At 36.7% G+C, this 23,140-nt stretch overlaps 1 protein-coding gene across 1 annotated transcript; it reads left to right on the top strand.

The window, feature by feature from the left end:
- The first annotated feature begins 13,646 nt into the window (after window positions 1–13,646).
- LOC127627006 (homeobox protein Dlx3b) lies at window positions 13,647–17,190 on the top strand. The gene is made up of 3 exons (XM_052103193.1): window positions 13,647–14,317; window positions 14,903–15,087; window positions 15,578–17,190. Exons 1-3 carry the CDS (start codon window positions 13,996–13,998, stop codon window positions 15,881–15,883), a joined length of 813 nt encoding a protein of 270 aa, XP_051959153.1. The 5' UTR covers window positions 13,647–13,995; the 3' UTR covers window positions 15,884–17,190.
- Window positions 17,191–23,140: the final 5,950 nt, after the last annotated feature.

Below are 23,140 nucleotides of genomic sequence, written 5' to 3'. Positions count from 1 at the left end.
CCAAATTATTCCAAGACCAATTAATCAAAGCTATGCTATCCATATTCTGTACTCTTACTGTATCTCAACCATTGTTTCATTTGTGTCATTTGTGTCTGTAACGTGATCAAGGGAAAGGAGGAGGCGAGAACTGGCTGGACGATGTAAATAATATTTTAATAGTAAACTTAAACAAAGGACAAACACACACATGACAGACATGTCCGTAAACGATCTCTCTCTCCCGCACGATCCTCTGCAGTCGGCCTTTATCCCTCTCGGAGGCTTAATTAGCCTAATACGGGACCGGGTGTGTAGGATCACGACCTGGCCCCGCCATCCGCCCTGCCACAGTGTCTATTTTTATTCCTCCCAAATCTTTCTCTGTTTTGCAGCCCCCTAAACACTTTGCGAGTCTGTTTATGATATTAAAGAACTTAATATACTCCCATTTTCACACATGTTTATTTTTTCAGAAGAATATAAATGTAGTAAAGGTGCACCTGTTGAGAACTGGGAGGACACAGGTTAGAGCAGGTCTAACCGCTGAAGGTTAGAGGTCAGGCCAGTTTTATTTGTGAAGGGGGCAAAGGCAAGGACATGAGACATTCTGATACTATTCACCAGAACAAGGAGAAATAATTAAATCACTCTTTACACTTAAATTTGGTAAATGCTATTTGGCACTTTCTTTTTAGAGTGCGTGCTTGTGAGTATGAGAGTGAATGTTTGTTCATAGAAAGAGGGAGTCATTTTTAATGGCATTCAGTCTTCATTCACAATATCTAGCCACAGCTGGCAGTCATTTGCTTGCTGAATTCTTTGACAGCTGTGATGCTCTGGGAGTGTATTAGGCCACATTTACTGGGGGCATTTCCTCCCCTTTTCCCTTAACACCCCATACATTTACAATATGATTTGCAAGTGGCTTGTTGTACATATCACAGCAATTTTGTGGTCAAACAAATCATGAGGAAAAAATAGATTATCAGTTCACTAACACTTACTGTTCGCTCTTTTCTTCACACAATGCTATCTCATGACGATATGTTTTAACATTTGCATTATATATTCAAATTTCATTTTCAAGCTTATTTGAGTGCAACAAAAAAGTTCAACCGATAGAGTGTTGCACTGGCACTGCACAAGTCCTGAAAGAATGTATAACAGTCCTGCTCGACCCGCACCACGTGGGATTCGAACCGGCATCACTAGCATGGGAGGCAAGCACTCTAACAAGGAGGCTAAATGTTACAGCCTCTAGCATCAGTTTATAGTGCACCTCTTGTAAGAATGATCAAATAAGAATTGTGTTCTTCATACACCTAAAGCATATGCTTCCATTCTGAAACCACTTTGAAGTTTGTTACAATTTTAATTCAGATTCATGAACAGATTCATTCGGACTCGACTCTGACTCTACCTGTTATGGACTTGGTCTTGAGTCCGACTCTGACCCTTTTGGACTTGGACTCGATTGTTTAAAGACTCTGACTCTCTGACACATGATATTATTAGGATATTATCATGAAATGGCATATTCAAGGACTATTTTATTAATAGAAACTATATATGTAAGAGTAACATTTAAAAATGGGCATTTAATTTAGTTTTGATGCACTTCCGTTTTCAGCCCCGCCCACAACTGGTTCTATCCTAATACAGAGACAGATTCAGATAATTTTGTCATATGAACAGATACAGATACAGATAGTGGCTTCACTGCACACCCCCACTAGGGGTTTTAATCTTTAGCCTCCTTGTTAGCATGCCCGCCTCCCATGCTGGAGACCCCAGTTAGTGGTTGACAGGGTGTTGTTATGTGGCTGTTAGCAGTGGCGTATCCCAAACTTTTTAGACTGGGGTGGCCCATGTGAGGCACAGACTCATTCAAGGGTGGCATGAAGTGTAACTCAACATCCCTGGTATTATTATTAATAATAATAAGATATGTACATTTTTTGAAATTTGTAATAGGCAAATGTTACTTGGCTAAATAATTTATTAACTGTTATTAAATATTTATTTTTAAAGACACACATACCAACACAACGCAACTCTCTCTGATTCCATGTCATGTGGAGCTCGCCGAAATAACAACAGGAGTACAGTGTGAACAATTGTAAAATCATGATTTTCAGAGCTGGGACCAAGTCATTGTTTTACAAGTCATAAGTAAGTCTCAAGTCTTTGCATTCATGTCTCAAGTCAAGTCTCAAGTCAAGCCAGGCCAGGCAAGTCCAAGTCAAATCCCAAGTCCTCAACTTTAAGCTTCAAGCCATAAACAAGTCATTAGTGCTCTTTGCCCAAATTACTATACAAGAATTAATTACTTTATACATTTATTCTAATTTATATCAGGAAGTCTTTTAAAGTATGTTCATCACTTCCCAGTTCAATATCATGTGAGATATACTGTATATTTTCACTAAGGGCACTAATGTATCTCAGTTCAATTTGTCTGCCAGGGGATGTGTTTGAAAGTTATAAGTGTGTCTTAAAGGAATATTCCGGGTTCAATAATAGTTATGCTCTGTTGACAGCATTTGTGGCAAAATGTCAATTGATTACCACAAAAATTTATTTAGACTCTTCCTTCCTTTTCTTAAAAAAAAAGCAAAAATCAAGGTGACCATGAGATACTTACAATGGAAGTTAATGGGGCGACATTTTTAAGGGTTTAAACAGAAAAGTGAGTATTATTATTTTATAAAAGCAGTTAATTAAGTCTTTAAAACTTGTTAAAACTTGTGTATTGTTTGAGATGTAAAGTTGTTTAAATTGTCATTTTTACAGTCATGTTACGGTTTTAGGGTTTGTTGACATTAAATCGTCATGGCAACAAAGTTGTAAAATTGGCTATATCTATTGGCTGTAACAGAAACGTTTAGTAAGTGATTTTATCCCACTAAAACATGTTAACACACATATTGTTTATATCTTGTATCTACACTTTTGAAACAGTATTTTAATGTTCAAAAATTGGTCCCATTCACTTGACCCAACCTCTCTGTATATCTTTGCTTTTTTCAAAGAAAAGGATGGACGAGTCAAAATTACTTTTGTTGGTAATCGATTTTATGCCACAAAATGCTGTTAACTGAGCTTAACTTCTATTGAACCAGGAATATTCCATTAACAAGCACAAAAATGGCACTGTCACTTCTTACAAGTACAAGTAACAAGCATCTCAGACTCCTGCAGGTGCCCTGGTTTATTAATGAGAGTGAAGTCTCTCTTTTTTTGTGCACCCATGCAATTTGTGATTAAAATGTATATTTCTTTTTATATAAATGAAGACACATTACATGGAAGAAATGTTCTGTTTACATCTCAAGCACTTTTCAACAAAAAAATAGATTTTTCAGGTTTTCAAGTATTTACATTTTTAAAGCTAACTTTAAGCACTTCAAGGACCTTGTGTGAACCCTGTAAACAGTGCAGTAGGGAGGTAGCGAGGTTATGATGTTTGATGATTGTTTGATGTGGTTTGTCATTTTTTTGGTTTGTGACATATTGATATATTGTCACATCTCTAGTAGCTAGCTAGCTAACCCAGCTAACCAGGTAAGTTAATGCTACTGAACAATAGCTGACATGTAAAAGTTAACAATCCCCATACATACCTCTGTCTGTGGGCTCAATGAGCATTTTATTAGGTACACCTTTATACCTACTTATTCATGCAATTATCTAATCAGCCAATCATGGCTGATTAGATAATTGCATAAAATACATACATTTATTGCATAAATGCATAAAATCATTCACATTTGTTTTGAGAGCATAGGGAGGTCATAAAGTTACTTTCATCACACAGTTAAGATGGGTTTATTACACATAAAAGTGGGGAACTATTGAAAAATTCTTAATTTAACAAAATACAGTATATGGCTTATATGAACACACTCACTGAGCACTTCATTAGTAACACTAATATGGTCCTAATAAAGTGCCAGATGTGGTCTTCTGCTGTTTGAGCCCATCCGCCTGAAGTTCCGATGTGTTGTGCATTCTGAGATGCTATTCCGCTCACTACAATTGTACAGAGGGGTTAGCTAGTTACTGTAGCCTTTCTGTCAGTTTGAACCAGTCTGGCCATTCACCGTTGACCTCTCTCATCAACAAGGCGTTTCTGTCCACAGAACTGCCACTCACTGGATGTTTTTTGTTATTGGCACCATTCTGAGAATATTCCAGAGACTGTTGCGCGTGAAATTCCCAGGAGATCAGCAGTTACAGAAATACTCAAACCAGCCCGTCTGACACAAACAATCAATCCACGGTCGAAATCACTGAGATCACATTTTTCCCCATTCTGATGGTTGATGTGAACATTAACTGAAGCTGCACTGCTACCGCATGATTGGCTGATTAGATAATCGCATGAAAAGTAGGTGTACAGGTCTACCAAAATAAGTTCTCAGTGAGGGTAAATATACAATTATAGATCATATAAACACTTTTTACCCCAAAAAATATTGTAATTGATAAGTTTTATACATTTTAACATTTAAAACACATGTGACAACTTGTCCTGACCTGACATTAATAAAGAAAATACTCTTGTCCTTATGTAAAATACATATTTATACATTTATGGTTAGCACAAAAAGGATATGCAGCTTATTCTCATAGTAAACAGTGATATGATATACTGTATTTCATGCAAATATTACAGTTTGTACTTTGATTTAAGTGGTGCATTCTAAAACACTCTCAGACACCATTAAAAAGTTTCCATCTGAACATCAGCACTTAAGTTCATCAATAATGTAACACCCATTACCTGCAAAAGGCACTGTGTTAAAGCGCAGCTGTGTACATTTTACGGTGGATTTGGGAGTGCTTAATGGGAGTTATGCTCTTTAAAGAAAGAAGGAACCATTTGTAATCTTCACAACCAAAGACTGTGCTCAGCCTGGCTGACCAGTGGAACTCTACACTCATCTTGTAATTGCAGGCTTACCCCAAGAACTTCAATGCTTTAGCCAGGCCACAAAATGGAGGGTTTAAACACTTAGGACATCAAACAAAAGAGCTGCAAGCCCTACCAATATAAAAGGTTCTACTAGAGCAGTGGTTCTCAACCTCTTTTGGTGAACGCCCCCCTACTGCATTCCTTGTGACATCATTTGAAAGCAGAGACTTTGTTGTACAAAAAAAAAAAAAGAGAGAGAAAAACCATAAAACACAAAACTCAGTTCAGCAGGTTTATGCATCATGAACAAACTTTACATTTCTTGTATTCAAGCAGATGGAGGGCTAAATCTGGGGCCAATACAATGAAAATGCAGAGACAGAAACTGATAACAAAAGTGATATTGTTAATATTTTTTTTATTTGCTTTTTTGAACATTTTAATTTTTTCATTAATTTGTTCTTTTTATAGTTTAAACAGTGGTATTTGTAACCAGCCCATAATAAACACATGGAAGCATGGATCCTCTTCACCTCCATGGTTATGTAACATAATTTCTATAAAGCAAACTATGGCATTTTTGTAATTATAAACAGTTGACCTTTACACATGTAAAAACAATCAATACAAAATATAAATATTTATAAGTTGTAAATAAAATGTATTATATTCCCTTACTCCCCTAATAAAGCCTATGATATATTTAATAGAGCTGAAGTACTGATATGATAATATTTATTATCAATCTATTTCTGCCTAAAGTAAGTTAGTGCTACTACAGTAAATTCAAGGGTGGTGATGTAGTATTCTGTGCCAATGTCAAATGGTTTCCACTTCTCGCGCCTTGATTCTCACTGATTCTCGCAAAGCCGCGAGTTTAAGAGCTTGAGCATTAAGAGCGTTGTGCTCGTGCTGCTCTGTCCATTGAGCTGTATCCATCTACAGAGACATACAGGTGCATTAGCCGAGGTGGTGCTTCCGCCTGTGTATTTGACGCTGCTAAACCTGATACTTCAGATGCGTCGCTAGACTTCAAAATCAGATGAACCGTGGTAAAAATGCGTTTCAACCTGTATAATTGAGAACTAACTGCTATACTCCAAGTCTAGATAAACGTTTTTATGCAAAGAGGACCTTGACGATAGATTTGATTATTTTGACTGATAAATGCCCCCCTTTTGTAATCTAACGCCCCCCTCTCTGCTAATTTTCTCTCAGCGTCCCTTATGATAGTACTATATATCACAGATAAATTCTCAGAGCTGTTTTCCTAAGAAAGGAAAAGTGTGAACAATGCATCTTTCATCCTTTGCCAGTTTCGTTCCAGTCATGTATGTTGTCCAATCCAGACAGAGAACACAGCAGTCAGTCTACCAGTCACACTGAAATGATGATAAGGAGGCAAATCTGTTCTCTCATATTCTCTCTCTCTCTCTCTCTCTCTCTCTCTTGCATGCCGGGAGTTTTGGGACTGAGAGTGTTGTTGGGTGAGACCTGAGCTACGAGAGTGCACCTGTTTTTCAACGTTTTGGGCTATTTGCTCCACTATTATTTCATGACTAAGTAATTCTGAGAGGGATGGCGTCCCACGTGGAGATGCCATCTTTGTCCCTACGCAATGGCTTTAGGGGTGTTCCCGAGGAATGCGTTATGGTGGAGGATGTTCTCGGCTGTGCAGTTGCCTCACGCATGAATAAGGCAGTTGTTGTCTTTTGAAAGAACAACATCTTGTTAATTGTTTGATTGAGAATGTTTTGGGTAACACTATAGAATACCACATAATTATGAGGGAATTACTTACAACCTGGAACAGTATTCTAAAGTGAAAATACAGGGAACCCCATTAATTAATGATTATCTGGTAAATAAATAAATAATCATGGGTTCCCTGTATATTCACTTTAGAATACTGTTCCAGGTTGTAAGTAATTCCCTCATAATTATGTGGTAATTCTTTATTAATTACTCAGGGGTTCCCTGTATGTTCCCTTCCCCTCTGTCATTGCCTTACATACAGGATTAATTTACCCAAATGTAATGTGATATGTGCTGAGGAAAACAAGAGACACACACTATACTGTATATAAATCATAAACCTACCTGAGGTAAGTTGGCTAGTCACTTATAGTGGGGATGGGGTTCCATTCCGTTGTTGATTTCTGGTTACAGACCACACTCACAAAGCAATTGACCATACAGTCCAAAACTACTATATTCGCTGTAATGACTCATTTTGCAAGTGTAGTAATTCCACGAAATGCGTATTGCATTTCCATAGCAATAATAACATTAGAAGTAAGGAAGAAGAAAGGGCCACAACCTGAATATTGTAATGGCTAATTGTTATGATATTATTTTAATTGTAATTAATCGACTGTTCATTAGTAGTTACTCAATAGTTATTTCTCCTGAAGCTGAATTAGTAGATAATTAAAAGTAGTTCATCAGGAGGCATGACTGAATTCAATAGTTATTGATTAGTTAATTGTTACTTAACACAACTATAAAATGCTATTACATACAGATTAGTTAACACATCTTCCTTAGTAGTTAATAGTAGTGACTTAAGTGTTAATGAAGAATTACCTATTAGTTCTGCAGTAATTCCTTATTAGTTATGCATTAAGTAAGATACAGTATTCTAAAGTGTTACCACTTTTGGCAAATTACTCCGCTTTATGCCCCGTCATCTAAAGTTATCATTTCAAATGTGCTGCTGTTTATTGCAGACGAAGCTTTGGAATGTGAATTGATGCGCTTTGGAAAAATTGGCGTGTAAACACCCATCTTTGAAACATGTTAAGTCCTTTAGGAAACTGGTCTACATGTTTTTAGAGTCAACCGATTGTTCACTTGATGTTTATTTTCATATAAAGCATGGCTTACGCGACCATTGGAAATTTGCGTTGGTTTGAATGTGGAGACATCGGACATAAATGGTTCAGTTGCCCACACAGAGTGTAAGATAATATTCAGTCAAGGTCAGTAATTGATGTGACAGGGACCTCAGCAAACAGGATTCGAGAAGAGAAGGCTGGTCAGTCAAAGGTAAGGCCATCTGATATTGATGTGGAATTACCTGCAGACATTCAGAGAATGATATACAGGTATCCTTGATAGAAGCTGTGAGTTCTGAACATGGTACTAATGCTCATGATAAGGCTGAAAATAGCAGTAATAGCAAGGTTTCTGCTACACCTGAAAAAACACATAACCGCTATAATAAAATGGAAGAAAAAGTGGAAAAAAAGAGTAAACCAAAAAGTTTCTATATGATTAGCTATACCATGCATCATGTGGTGTCTTTTTCTTTAATGCTGTGTAAAGGGATTAATGGAAAGGAGGAGGCGAGAACTGGCTTGAAAATATAAATATAAATAGTTTAATATAAAACTGAACCATCGGAGGCTGTCCTCCGGCCTCTGGAGGATGGAATGCCCCGCCATGTTCCGGTGGATGGAAGGGGTTTCCCCCGCCCCTGGCAGCGGTCCTCCCGCTACAGGCAGTCGGCCAGGAGCCCCTCCCCGAGGAGACCCTTACCAGCCGCTGAAATGCGGTGGGGTCTGAGACCGCCAACAGTGTTTCAGCGGCTCGTAGGGGTCTCCCCCGCCCCTGGCAGCGGTCCTCCCACTCCTTGCGGTCAGTTAGGAGCCCCTCCTCCTCTTGCGGTCAGAGGCTGTACCTCCGTTCTCAGACAACCAAGGTCCTCTGTCCCCTGGAGAATGGCCACGGCTGCTCCTTTGGGGTGGATGGTAGTGGTGAAGACTCTACTATGGCGCATCCCTCCTCCTTCCCGAGTTTTCGGCAGCAGTGTAAAGGGATTAATGGAAAGGTGGAGGTGAGAACCGGCTTGACAATATAAATAATACTTTAATATAAAACTGAACCAAAAAGACAAACTGACATACAGGAGTCGGACAGCTGCCTGTAAATCTCTCTCTCTCGCACTGCAGTGTCCAGTCGGCCTTTATCCCTCTCAAAGGCTTGATTAGCCTGATTAGGGGTTGGGTGTGCAGAATCACGACCCGCCCCGCCTTCCGCCCTGTCACATGCTGGTATTGTTTCATTTTCTATTTTCCCTCTTAAATTTTTACATGGGAGATCTAAGGGTGGGCTCACTTGGCATCAGTGGTGGGAGGGATAGATGCGAGCATGCCTTAGTCTCTGAAATAATACAGCAAAAGGGTATTTCTGCAGGAAAGAAATAGTGATGTAGATAATGAGGTAGAGTGGGGAATGTGGTGGAAAGGGCATATATTTTAAGTCATGGAACAAATTTGAACGCAGTAGTGCCGATTATTTTTCTCCAGATATGGGTGTTACCATTTTAAATACAGAGGAACCAATAAAAGGTTGCCTTATAGTAGCAAAAATGTATACTAATGGGACTATTTTAAGTATATATATATATATATATATATATATATATATATATATATATATATATATATATATATATATATATAGATATATACATTTTAAGGTGGCCTTAAAATTAAAATGATCTCTCTCTCTCTATCTATTATTAAATTTGGTGGAAACAAGTAAATCAACAACAGATACCTTCATAAATTATCCATCATAAGTTATATATCGAAAACATTAATACATTTACTTTAAATTAAAATGAAAAAATATAACACATTTGGCACTTGTGAGAAACTTTATTTATATAATTATAAAGTATAATTCACACAGCAATCATCAGGGTCTAAGTACGTATGGCAGGACAAGGCCAAAATAATTAAATTGGACACAGGATCCTGTGAATGCTTGTCACGAACCCCGCTCCCTCGCTCCGCCCCCTCGAGCTTCCACGCTCGTTCCGCCCCCTCGAGCTCCCACGCTTGTTCCGCCCCCTCGAGCTTGCACGCTCTTTTTGCTCGCTCGAGCCCTCACGCCCACTTTGCTCCTACTCGCTCACATGCTCGTAGGCAATCTCCCTTCCTCGAGTTTCTCATGCGTTTCCAATCCCCCAGAATATTATGACCACCTGCACTCGCGTCATCTGCACTCCTGCACATTAGTTTCACCTGCACTCGTCTCATCACCTGTCATGGTTTACACCTGCACTTGCCCCTATATATATCACTACCCTTTCGTCTCACGGTGGTTGGTTATTGTATTTAGTTTCCCGTGTCTTTGCCCCCGCTAGTCTCGTCTAGTTTTGATCTCCTCTTGAACTCCTCTTGATTACCCCCTTAGCTTGCCAGCTCCTCGTTCCCCTAGTACCCCTGTCTACTCCCTTTGTTAGTTTACCCGCCTCTCGATCCTGTTTACCCCGGCTTTGACCCTCGCTCCCCTCGACTACTCTCCCGGATTTGCCCCCTTTACTCTCTTTGATTCCCCGGCTTTTGACCCTACGCTTCCCTCGACAACTCTTCACTGGATTTGCCCGTTTGTACTTTTGCCTGCTTTTATTGTTATCAATAAAAGCAGTTTTTGACTTACATTGTGACTGTCTCATCTTGTGTGTGTGTGTCCGGGTTACAATGCTCTGGCTAAAGCTGTCTTTTTGTCAAATTCCTTTAAAAACAATTTTTTAGCACAGTTGCAAAATTAGAATTTTATTAGAATGACAACATAATGAGAATAGAATATGATGAAGAAGAAGACTAGATTTTGGATTGCTGGACAGCAGCGCAATATAAGAGAAAAAAGCTAATTCAACAGGGATTTTCGAGGATATTTAGTCTTGGGGCTTCATCTAGTGGACAATATTGGTAATGCATCCTTGATTTACAAGGCATAAATGAGATTTTGGATTGCAGGCCAATTAAATCAGGATAAACTGAACTTGAGAAAAAATAAACAGATTTCATTGGGCTCTTCAGTTGTTGGATATCTGTTGCTATTTTACTGCACAGATATTACATTACAAGTGCAATAACTCGTCAGAGCATTTAATGGAATTTCTTAGATGCTGTTCCATCTACATTTACATTTATATTTATGCATTTGGCAGATACTTTTATCCAAAGAGACTTACAGTGCACTTATTACAGGGACAATCCACACAGAGCAACCTGGAGTTAAGTGCCTTGCTAAAGGACACAATGGTGGTGGCTGTTGGGATCAAACCGGCAACCTTCTGCTTACCAGTTCCAGGGCTTACCAGTTCACTTCACCTAGTGAATAAAATGGGTAGTACATCGTTCATCTATCAGTTGTTGAAATAAATAATATTTTAATTTGCTGTTGACAAGAGGAAATTGATGAAACAGACTATCCTGTGTGTATATGTTTTAAGTTTTGTCATGTTTGGACCTTGTGCACATGAATAAAGGCATAGTAGTAGTTACAGTTCAAACCCAAAGAATTCATAAATCCGAAAACATATTTTTGTCAGGACACTGTACAAAAAAATTATGTTGTTTTAAAAAAAATATGTAAAGTAAAAGTGTAAACAACTCTTATAGTAAACTTTTACAGTATTTTACAGTGCAGAACCGTTGTTTATATTATTTCATGATAAACGTAATACGTTATCCTTCTGAAACTGTAAAAATCTGCTTTTCACTGTATAATGTATTGTTATTGTTAATGTGTAGTAATTACAGAAGGGCACAAGATGACATGAAGTTCACTAATAGTGGCTCTTCCATGAGAAATGACCAAAAAACATGTAGACACAGTCCTCAGTGTCACTCACTCACATAAACACTAAACACCATCAGTGTAGCACATGTGAAATTAAAATTATGCAATAAGCATCAACTAAACTACATATAACACAGAACACCCCAGAGTACATAACTGATATTAAAAATATGAAGAAACTACTATTAATGAAATGTGATTGGTCATGCAGCAAATTCTGGGAATGTCCACTGTTTTTATTTATTTATTACCATAAAAGTACTTGTTAAACATAATGAAATTGTATAACTGTTAAATATATGGGAATATCATTTATTTACATTATCTAAAAATAAATTTTTACCGTAAAACTGCATGTTTTGTCTTTTTAAATATATTACATTTACATTTATGCAATTGGCAGACGCAACAAAGCGACGTACAGTGCACTTATTACAGGGACAATCCCCCCATAGCAACCAGGAGCTCATTTTTTATCATTGCTATTTGGTTTTCAATAGTGGCAATGTTAAATTGAGATATAATGTAATTGTAACAAGTAAGAACTCCTTTTAAAATACTCTTCAATTTAATGTAATCTGAAATCAATTTCCAGCTATCTGAAATACCAAATCTAACATGTTGAAATAGATCTACAGATATCAAAAATTGCCATTTTTACTAGCTTAGTTATAATTAAAATGTTGATATCAGAAATGCACTAGTAATTATAATTACTGATATGAAAACTATCAATTGATTTACATTGCTAATATGAGTTTTTGAATTTGAACTAATAAGAAATTCATCTGTAATAGCATTATGAACAAGCGTGAATGACAGATCATTGTGAAATTCTACTAGTGAATATGTAGTTAAATTTAAATCAAGGCTTTTAGTTAAAACATTTTTTTGTTTTTGTTTATAGCAAAAATGGGCCTAATTGCGTAATTTTTTTTATATCATATAGCTTTTTTACTAGTAATTCCATTTCTGATATCAAGAATTAGCATTTTAACTAGTGAAAGTTGCATATATCTATAATTCATATCCTGCACGTGATTAAATGTTCAAATGGCTTGCGACATAGACTACTTACTACATGATGCGACTAATGTTCTTCTTACTGTTCACCCCAACTCATTCTTGCTCAGTGATGAATTACTGCAGTTTTGCCACAAGGAGGCATCATCACACCAAAAACAACAATTACTTGAACAAGCCTGTAACAAAAGTGTTAAGAGCCACACATACTGTAGCCTACCTGCAGCAAATTCAGATCACATAAAGCTCCCGTTAAATTCGCATTTTAACTCATAAATGAGACGGCGGCTAAACACTAGGCCTATATACACACATTTTAAATAAAAAAGGCAATTTGATGTTTGCTTTAAGTTTATTATTATTATTATTTATTATTATTATTCCCCCAGCTATGATTGTTTGCCTTATAACCGTATCCTAGTTTTTAAGAAAGGTCTTTAAAATAACAAATAAAAAAAATAAATCAATCAAAATGACTGAACGCCACTGACGTCACTGATCAGAATGTCCCAAAGCTCATGCACTCCTTTTAAAAGACTCCATGGAATTTGACTACATGCCACGACTGTGCACATCAGGTATGTGACAAACTAATGTCTATAAATCATGCATTCACGTGCACACAATTTAATTCCTTAGTAAGCAGTATGCAGCAGTCCTCCATTTCAGTGCACATAAATAGGTCAGTGGCTGCTAAAAGTTATTTGGATGCTAGAGGTTAAGACTTCTGGTACCACGCCTTGCTATAATAAAGAGAGCACACCAGTCAAAGCCCCAGGGGTGATCCATGGGGTAGATAAACTTCTCTAGCCTCTTTCACCATGCGTCAAAGACCACTCTGGATCAGAAAAGAAAATGTCTCAAACAGTTTAGAGACTGCCAAGAAAATGTGCAAAAGTGCACTACATTATTAATGCATAATATTCAGTCTGGCCTGAAATGTCTGAAACAAATCAGAACATGATGTTAAACATCTGGAAGTAGGCTACAGAATATTTTATTTAAAAAAAAGTTTTATTGTAATGTTCTGCTGGCTGTTTTGTAAATTCAATTAAAAAACGTCCATACAATTCTGTTGTAGCCTACTCTACTACAACATCTATAAATGTCAGATCTCCATTGTCACTGTAACAGTTGAAATCCTCATGCTGAAGTTTGGAGACGTTGAGGAGCAAGTTGGAGAAGACTTCTTTGCTTCGCCCTCAGGCTGAACAAAAGAAAGAAGAAGAAGTGAGGAGCCAATAGGAGCCAAGCGTCCACCCATATGCCCTATAATTCAGAGTTTCCCATACTATGTCTCTGCCATTACCTTCAGTGCTTCAGACGAGGGAGTTAGAGAACAACCAGCTCACTGAGGATTTGCGTTCAAGGAATCATCCTAGACTACGTCTGTTGGTTTTGTTTGCCCAAGTCTGCCCTGGAAATATAAGTGGACGATCGTTTTTTCCCCCCAAAAGGGAAACGACCCTACGATGAGTGGACCGACCTATGACAGGAAGATACCTGGAATTTCAACCGATCTTTCAGGCTCCATGAGTTGCCATCCGACTTCTAAGGACTCTCCGACTCTTCCAGAGTCTTCGGCTACAGATATGGGTTATTACAGCAGCCAGCACGAATACTACCAGAGTCCTCCATACCCTCAACAGATGAATTCATATCATCAGTTTAATCTGTCTGGGATGGGGGCATCAATAGGACCTTTTCCCACCAAGACAGAATATCCGTACAGCAATACTTACAGACAATACGGACATTACAACAGGGATCTACAGACGCCACCCCAAAGTGCAGGTGAGAAAAGTTATTTTTATTTTATTTTATTTTATTTTAATTTTCAAAGGTATATGCATTTCTAAAGGTGACTTGTGAAAATAGTTTATTCTCTTAATATACGCAGAAAAAAATATCATGTGCGCGCGTCGATTTTTAATTTTAATAAAAAATTTAAATCGAGTCCCTGTTGAGGCAAAAATATTTTCATCGCTCTTTGCTCATTATTTATTTGGTTATTTAAATATATAAAATATATATATATATATATATATATATATATATATATATATATATATATTGTTAAACGATTTTACGGTTTATAATTATCCTTTGCAAGCAACTCGAAGGTTTTATTAGAAGTTTTAGCAGGGTTGGAAAGTTTTCGTTGTCTAATTATAATAAAAACATATATAGTTCAACTATATATCACAATATAAAAAACTTAAATGTTTTTCCGAATTTCCGTGAATTTTTATATTGCGTCACAATCGCAAAATTAGACCAAGCATGCTGAAATCCGAAATCGTTTTTTCTTAAGCTCCTGTAAAAATCCTTCGATTGAATCGTTTGATATAACGTTGTTTGTCATTTTATTCTTCACAGTCAAAGAGGAACCAGAGACTGAAGTTCGGATGGTGAACGGAAAACCCAAGAAAATCCGAAAGCCGCGCACCATTTACTCGAGTTACCAGCTCGCCGCACTGCAGCGCCGCTTCCAGAAGGCGCAATATCTGGCGCTCCCGGAGAGAGCTGAACTGGCAGCACAGCTGGGGCTCACACAGACACAGGTAATACTGGAGCTCAAATTAATTTACAATTAGTAGTCTGACACTTGACATTGTGTTAACAGCTTAAAGTTACTACTTGCGCTTTTATAGTTAAATAGCCTTCACATTGACACCTACTGAACACTTTGAGATAAGCTGAAAGGACATCAGTTTATAAAAGATTTATCGGGTTCAAAAAGGAACACCTTTTGTTTTGAAATTGCATCACTCATATTTTTAAGGAACACATAGTACATGGATGCTACAATTAACAGATTATTAGCTGTTAATTATGTGTGTAGCATTTTGAAAAAAAATAAATAAATAAATGAAAAAAAAAAAATATATATATATATATATATATATTAGTTCGAATCAATTTAATGTTGATATCGTTCTTTTATTTATTTATGTGTTTATGTTATTTATTTTTAAGATGTATAGTAAGATCAGTAGGTTGGTCTGATCATATAGTGAATTGTATTGACGTGTTTTTTGTTTTTTTGCACAGGTGAAAATCTGGTTCCAGAACCGGAGATCCAAGTTCAAGAAGCTGTACAAGAACGGCGACGTTCCTCTGGACCACAGCCCGAACGCCAGCGACTCGATGGCTTGCAACTCCCCTCCATCCCCGGCCGTTTGGGACAATAACGCGCACTCTATCCAGGTCAACCGGGGTCAGATCCCCCAGCCACCCCTCAGCTCCACAGCCCCCAACATGGAAGAATACAGCAATCACTGGTACCAACAGGGATCACATTTACAGCATCCAGTACACCACCTGGGACCTCCACAGAGCGTGGGGGCCGTGTATTAACAGACACTGATGAGAGTTTAATATAAGAGGGAAACGACTCCTCAAAATAAGCTGAGAGATACTCCTCGAGTATCTGGAGTGAAACAGCACGCTTGTGTTGGCATTTGGTTGACAGTTTAAACGCACGTTGAACGCAGATCTGTCGATATTGACGATTTGTGTTGCAATAGCAGTAGTATATTTCCAATGTTTCAATGTGTCCCGGCTACTCAGACCTATTTCATGCACATAGGTGTAGGTTCAACAATGTAAAGGAAGATAAGCGTGGTTTTAAATTATTATATTGTATATGGCTTCCTTTTATTTTCATGTTTTGTGAATACATATAAAAAGAATGTTGAAGTTATCACCTATCGCGCGCGTCAGAGACTCAGGACATAAGTTATATTGTACAAAATGTGGAAAGCTGTACATATGTGTTTAAATAAAACAGAACCACTAAGTTCGTGTTCTTTCGAAAGATAAAGACTGCACTGTGGTGCTTGAACCATTTTATATTCCTGTAAGTAGTTTTATTATTATTCTGTTACATTGAATAAATGATAATTGAAAATAATTTCTTATTTTATACTCTTTGCTTTATGCTGTCCAAAATGAGACTAAGACAAACTGATGGTCCACCTTGACCACATTAGGTCAATATCAGATTTGACTTTGTTGTGTTCAAGATGATTTATGCTTTAAATGATTTAAACATCTTTTAAATGCTATTGCATTGGTTTGGAAAGGCTTAAATCAGATGTTATTTTGGGATGGTGCATGCATAAGCCTGGTAGGGCTGCGTGCAAAGAAGCTGTAGGAGGCGACAGGCGAGCAGACATGTTGGAGTCACTGGATTTTATTAGTATTCTGTTGGCAGATAACAGGACTACAGCGATGAGGGGGATGACTACTGAAATAAAGCCTCGAGCTATGGGATTGTCGGGCACTACAAGCAGACACAGCAAACAAAAGCATCAGAGGAAGGCCTAAGCAAAACAAGAGGTTAACGGGTAGGCTATATGCAAATTATAGCATGACGGTATTCCAGAGCGTCATTTATCCTGTTCCTCGTGTTCCCGCAGTTTTGCTTTGTTTTCAATAAATATGACAAGGAATAAGTCGCACTGTATTACATTTCTGTCATTTTTATTAACATATCAAAGGTTTAACAGATTAATAGTTCCTTCAAACATGAATACGTAGCCTATAGTTAGAAATCAAAATTTAATTTAGGTTTGATTTATATACATTTTATAATGTAATAATGCTTGTTGGTGTTTTTGATTCATTTCACAAACATTCAGATGGGGAGCGTCCATGTTTCCGCATGTTTCGTTTATTTCACACGTTTGTCTTTGACTACAATTAGTAACCCTGAAAAGTAGATATTATGTTCCAACGATGGAATATTTTCCTCATTTGATTTTCTGACATAAAATAGTTGTAATAAAAATGTATTTGAAAAAATTAAAACAAATAAATAAATAATACAAAATAAAGCAATGTAATTTATTTTAAGGAAAAGTCGCGATATAGCACTGCTGCAGCACAGTGGAAAATAGTAAAAAAAAAATACAAAATATTAAAAAAATAATACAAAATAAATACATGTAATTTATTTTAAGGAAAAGTCGCAATTTAGCACTGCTGCAGCACAGTGGAAATAGTAAAAAAATAAAATAAAATAAAAACTAGTTTGTCTTAAATTGTTTCTCTTAATTTCTTTAATTCATTTAGGTATTTTATACAATTGGAATTTCGCCCTCAGGGCGAAAAAGAAAGAAAGAAGAAGAAGAAGAAGAAGAAGAAGAAGAAGAAGAAGAAGAAGAAGAAGTGAGGAGCCAATAGGAGAATAACAAAAATTGTATGGATTAATTTTCATGCATTCTTCAATATTGATATTGTCAATTGGAAAAATAACTGTGCACTCTTCTTTTCCTTACCATATATATATATATACAAACATTAGAAACAACTAATCATGATTGTGTTATTAATGCAAAAATGCAATTATAATACATTGTAAACGTTTTATAATAAATGAATAAACGCAATATAATAGATGCCACTATCTATAAATATTCCCAATGGGAAAATACATTGGTGCAAATCCATTGTAGTACAGTGTTGATTTAAGGCAACATAGTTTTTTTTTAATACATTTTTTATTTTGGTGCTGCACTCCACCGTCGTTCCTTTTTCCCAATTGTCTAAAACTTTGAAGTCAGTTTAACAACATCTAAATAAGTTGTTAAAGGTGCAGAAAGAAATCACGATATAGAAGATACATACAGAAATGTGTTTAATGGAGCAATTGTGGAGCACCTCAGCTGGTGTCTTCCAAGTAAGGGTGACCCCATTTGTTTTGGAGACTAAATAAAATGTCATGTGTCTTAAAAACAGCATATTATTATGATTTAGATGTGTCTGAAAAGTGAGAAAGTGAATGAAAATAAATGATTGTCACATGGCTACACGTACATGGTTAAAGTTTAAAAAGGTTCGGGCAGTCTCAGGTAGGATGTTTCTGGTGGTCTGGAGTTTAACAGCATCAGATGTTTTCTAGAAGAATTGATTTCCTGTTAGTCTTACTGAAAACATGTGTTGTTGATTTTTATTCAAGAAAATTGGCGAGAAAGCGTCCAATGGTTGCCACAACATCATGCAGAAATTAGGTGTGAAAAATTCTATAATTCATCCGCCATCAGACTTTTTAAACACTCCGGATATTTATTTTCCGACAAATCCAATGAGATAATATAATGAAAATCTATGGACAGTAAAATAGCTTATGTGCTCTATAATAAACTCGGAACTGACACAAATGTTTTGGGCAAAACTTAATGATAGCTAACTTAATAAATATGGTAGGCTATTAACAGGCATTCTAACATTATTCATTTACATAAATTAAAAAGAATACATATAGCTCGTTATTACACATGTCATAATGTATGTTAATGTTATAACGAATGATATATATATATATACATAGGCCTAGGTACAATTAATGTAGGCCCATGGACTTCACTAAACTCAAGTAACACTTAGTGTGCCATTAACATGTATCGTCTTATTGTGCTTTTAATATCAAGACAGTTTGTTTACTTTCAACATTTTGTGTTTTAATGAGTAATGTCTATTAAATATAGCTCATTTAAAATAGACAATGTGCATCTCAGATATAGACCTTCAGCTAAATGTAGGTGTTGCCTGAAGACCTGGAACACCATGTGCTTAAACTTGTTATTCATAAAATCATTAACCAATACTGCCAATTCACAGGAAAAAGGGACAGCCTCCTAAACAGAGGCACATTGAATCATGACTGTGCAAAATATAAAACAGGCTTAACGCAAACCATTTCGTCAGTTTGTAGATTTTGTGGCATGCCCTCTAGTTTGAGGTGGAATGAGAGCAAAACCATAATTTGAACCATAGAGACCATAAATAATCTTGTTTCATGCAGAAATTAAATGACTAACCGCTAATGCTGAGGTTTGTATCATCATTCAGACCCCATAAACAGTGAAACAAATGATGTGTTGGATTCACTTAAAATAAATATGTAGAATTTTTGCATCATGCTTTTTAAGTAAATTCAACGTAGTCATTTTATGTCAGCATAAATAGAAAACCTTTGTTATATCTACACAAATGTATGAATTCATTCAACTTAATTACCTTAAATAGGTGTCACATGAATACGATTTAAAAATGAATAGCACATTGTTTCAAATGAACTTAAATATTGTTGTTTCTACCTAATTTAATTGTCTCAAAAGAAAACAAGTATTCATTAATGAAACAATTGATTAGACAAAGAAGTGCAAATAAAGCTGCACATCAGCTACACACATTCACACGCACAAGGAAACATGACATGGATTGAAGAAGAGGATCCAACTTCACCAACGGGAACACTAATCACCCTAATAATGACTTTCAACAGAACAACTAATTACAGGAAAACAACATCAATAATACAAAAAGAGGTCAAATCTCTATGAGTTCTTATTAACAATTGTTTAAATGCCCCCAATAAATTGCTTTTGACCAAACAAAACATGCTTACATGTTCAAGGGCAAAGGGATTATGGGTATTGCCCACAACCTCAGTTTTGTACTTGATAGTTTGAGTTAGTAATATTAAAATGGAAATTTGATGGATGTTTTAGCCAAAGAACTTCAAGGAACTCACAATATGTTTTTTACTTTATGTATCGCTTTAAGTTGACCTTATAATTCATATATTGTGTTGTACACGTTAATGCAAATGAAGTAAATCTAAAAATGTAATAAATATGTTTGTTTCTGAGTAGACGCTATTCTTTTTCTTATGTTATGGTTGTTATAATAAGTATAATAAAATAAGTAAATAATAAGCCAACTTATTATTATTATTATTATTATTATTATTATTATTATTGTCATTGTATGCAGACTGACAAAACTGTGATCCAATATTAAAGGTTGAATTTTGATCCTTTCACCAAAACAACATGCTCGTGCTTGGATTGCTTTGATATGCTTGGAGCCCATATGGGCCTATTTTATTAATTAGTCATCCAGTAATTTAGTTCATTAGTTCTATGTGTTTGTGGTTGATTATTAATACAATGTAAACAAAACTACCTCGAGATTTTTATGCAGAACGCTGTGTAACTCGGTTCTAGAGGTGCATCATTCTATGTGGAATATGAATATGGCATCAAGTAAATTGTCACAATAAGCACCGCATGGAAAACATATATCCATAAGGTTGCTTTAGGACAAAGTTTTGGTAAAATAATAAAAATACAACAATAATAATCATAATAATAATAATATTCATAATAATAATAATAATAATAATAATAATAAATATAACACAAATAAATTAATTAAATAAATAAATAATCATGTAATAACTTCGGAATATGGAAATGTTTTAGATAGGAATTTTCATTCAGTATTAAAAAGGCCAAATGTGGCATGTAGCTTTCTCAAAAAAAATTTGAACAGTCCATCTGCGTGATCAATTTTATGTCCAAAAATACTGCTATGAAATTCACTGATAAAGAACAGTTGGATGTGGGTGCTGATGCTGAAAGAAAAAAATAATAAAAATCAGCGAACAGCCTGTCACAGTAGTCAGATTTATGCTATGATAGATATAGGCCTAGATGGTGGTTAAGATGGTTGGTTGGTCAAGTGTGAGTCATTTCTGGGCATCTCACAGCTATGGAATTAGTCATGAAGATCTTCTAATACCCACCTCACTGTTGTATGAGATTGAGTTACTCTTCTACCTCCAAAAGAGAAGAAAGAGTCATATTCACACCTAAAACCTGTCAGGCCACTTAGTTCTCTTTTAAAAACATGATAATCCCGTCATCTGTATACAAAGACCATAGCTCAAATCATATGACATTTTATCCCCTCTAATGTTTACCACTTTCATCTGACGCAGTTATGCCATAGGTTCCATAAAGAACACGCCTGCTATCTGTTTGATACAATATTTGCAGTTGTAGTTGCATGGGCCATATGTAAGATATCTGCTTTCTGTTTGGCTTGTTCATGGTGTGTGGCCTTCAATTATGGGGTACGATCTAGCTGCATCGTCGTGGGACACATCGCTCACTCAAAGAAGCTGGTACACCAGCAGGGCCAAAGCTGGGTGTGTGGGCTAACAAGGTCACCTCAGAGACAGGCCCACAGTGCTTTGTCCAGTCCTGAACTGTTGAACTTAAATATGATACTAAGATTCGCTGCTCCGCAACACCCTAAATAAAGATAGGCAGGGCCAATTTTTGCCCGTTTGACAAGAAACCATATCCAAAAAATGGCACTGGAGGCCTCTGGGGTGGCAAATGAGAGTTGAACAGGAGGTCAGCAGCGGTTTGGACACGCACATGTTGCCATGTAAAGACAGGGGGCAGCTGCCTGACACCCGCTCAAAGCTAGCGGGACAGAGTCCACTGCCTCTAAGCAGGCTTCACTCAGCAGCATCGTTCTGCTCGAAATGTAAATAAGATCAAATGAGAGAGGTATTCTTGACAGCTGTGAACCACTGAACTCTTGTTCACCCCAGAAACGGTGGAAGATTCTGGGAACTGGTTTCATCCTGATGAGTGGTCCTTGCCCTTCACAATGCAAATCTCACCTCCAGGCCCCTGAATCCATTCTGATTCAGAGTGATGAGGCATCATCACTTTAGGCCATACGCTACGATTAAAATTCATTAAACACCTCCAATGCTATCAGAGAGTGCTCAGTCATGCAAATCTATAAAAAACGTTTTCATCTTCAGCCATCATCTTGTCCCTTTATACTCCCATCCGTCACCCCATCACTCTTTAGTGCTCTCCCAAATCAGCTTCCTATGTAATTGCCCTGTTTGAAAGCCTCTTTCTCTGCTTGTCCAACATGAGCACCCATTATTCTAATCTTGAGATGTAAAATTGCCCACGATTTCCCTTATGAGGCCTCGCTACATCATTCAAATACACTGGTCTTCTCTTCCCATGACTGACATCTTAACGGAGCAACATAATCTGCCCAAATCAAACTCAGGGATGGGAGTATATAAAGAAGGCACGAGGATGCTAAAACAAAACCATATTTTTGGAACATTAGAGAGATGGTTTGCATTTACAGAAGTGTGGTGGATTTTCCAGTGTGGTTTGTTTGGTGACTTGTGAGTTACCAGTGTTGAGAGATCAGTCGAGGAGGTAAGTGACTTTGTGTCCTGCTTCTTCTTGTGTAGCTGAAATGAGCAATGGCTAAAATCGAAATAAATAGGAGACTGTATTGCAGTAAATCTCCAACATGTGTTGCAGTGACTCATAAATGTGAATCGTTATGCTCGATATCAGCGATACTTTCCCTAATCTTTGAATAAGAAAACCTAATCTGTGCATAATAACTGCATGTGGAAGGCAATATGTTCATATTAATGTTATTCCAAGTTCACTTTAACAATATTGCCTGAAATAAAATATTCACTCAATAATGTACATGATGTTATTACAATGTGTGATTGATGAATACAGATTTCATTCATGCACTAAGAGCCCCACACCATGCTGAATTGGTTCTAAAGGGCTCCTATTTATTACAAGATGCTTTGTAATACACCTGTTTAGACAAGACTCTGTTGAGTGAACCGGGTCAAAGTCAGGTCAAGTGGACCCCAAACCCTCCAGGTGGCATCTTATTACAGTGGATCACAGCAAAAGCCTCACCCTTTATTTTGTGACGGTTCAATCATTTCAAGCATGCTAACAAGTG

Source organism: Xyrauchen texanus, chromosome 33, assembly GCF_025860055.1.
Source record: "Xyrauchen texanus isolate HMW12.3.18 chromosome 33, RBS_HiC_50CHRs, whole genome shotgun sequence".
Lineage (NCBI taxonomy): Eukaryota > Metazoa > Chordata > Actinopteri > Cypriniformes > Catostomidae > Xyrauchen > Xyrauchen texanus.
This window is presented reverse-complemented; position numbering and strand designations above follow the sequence as displayed.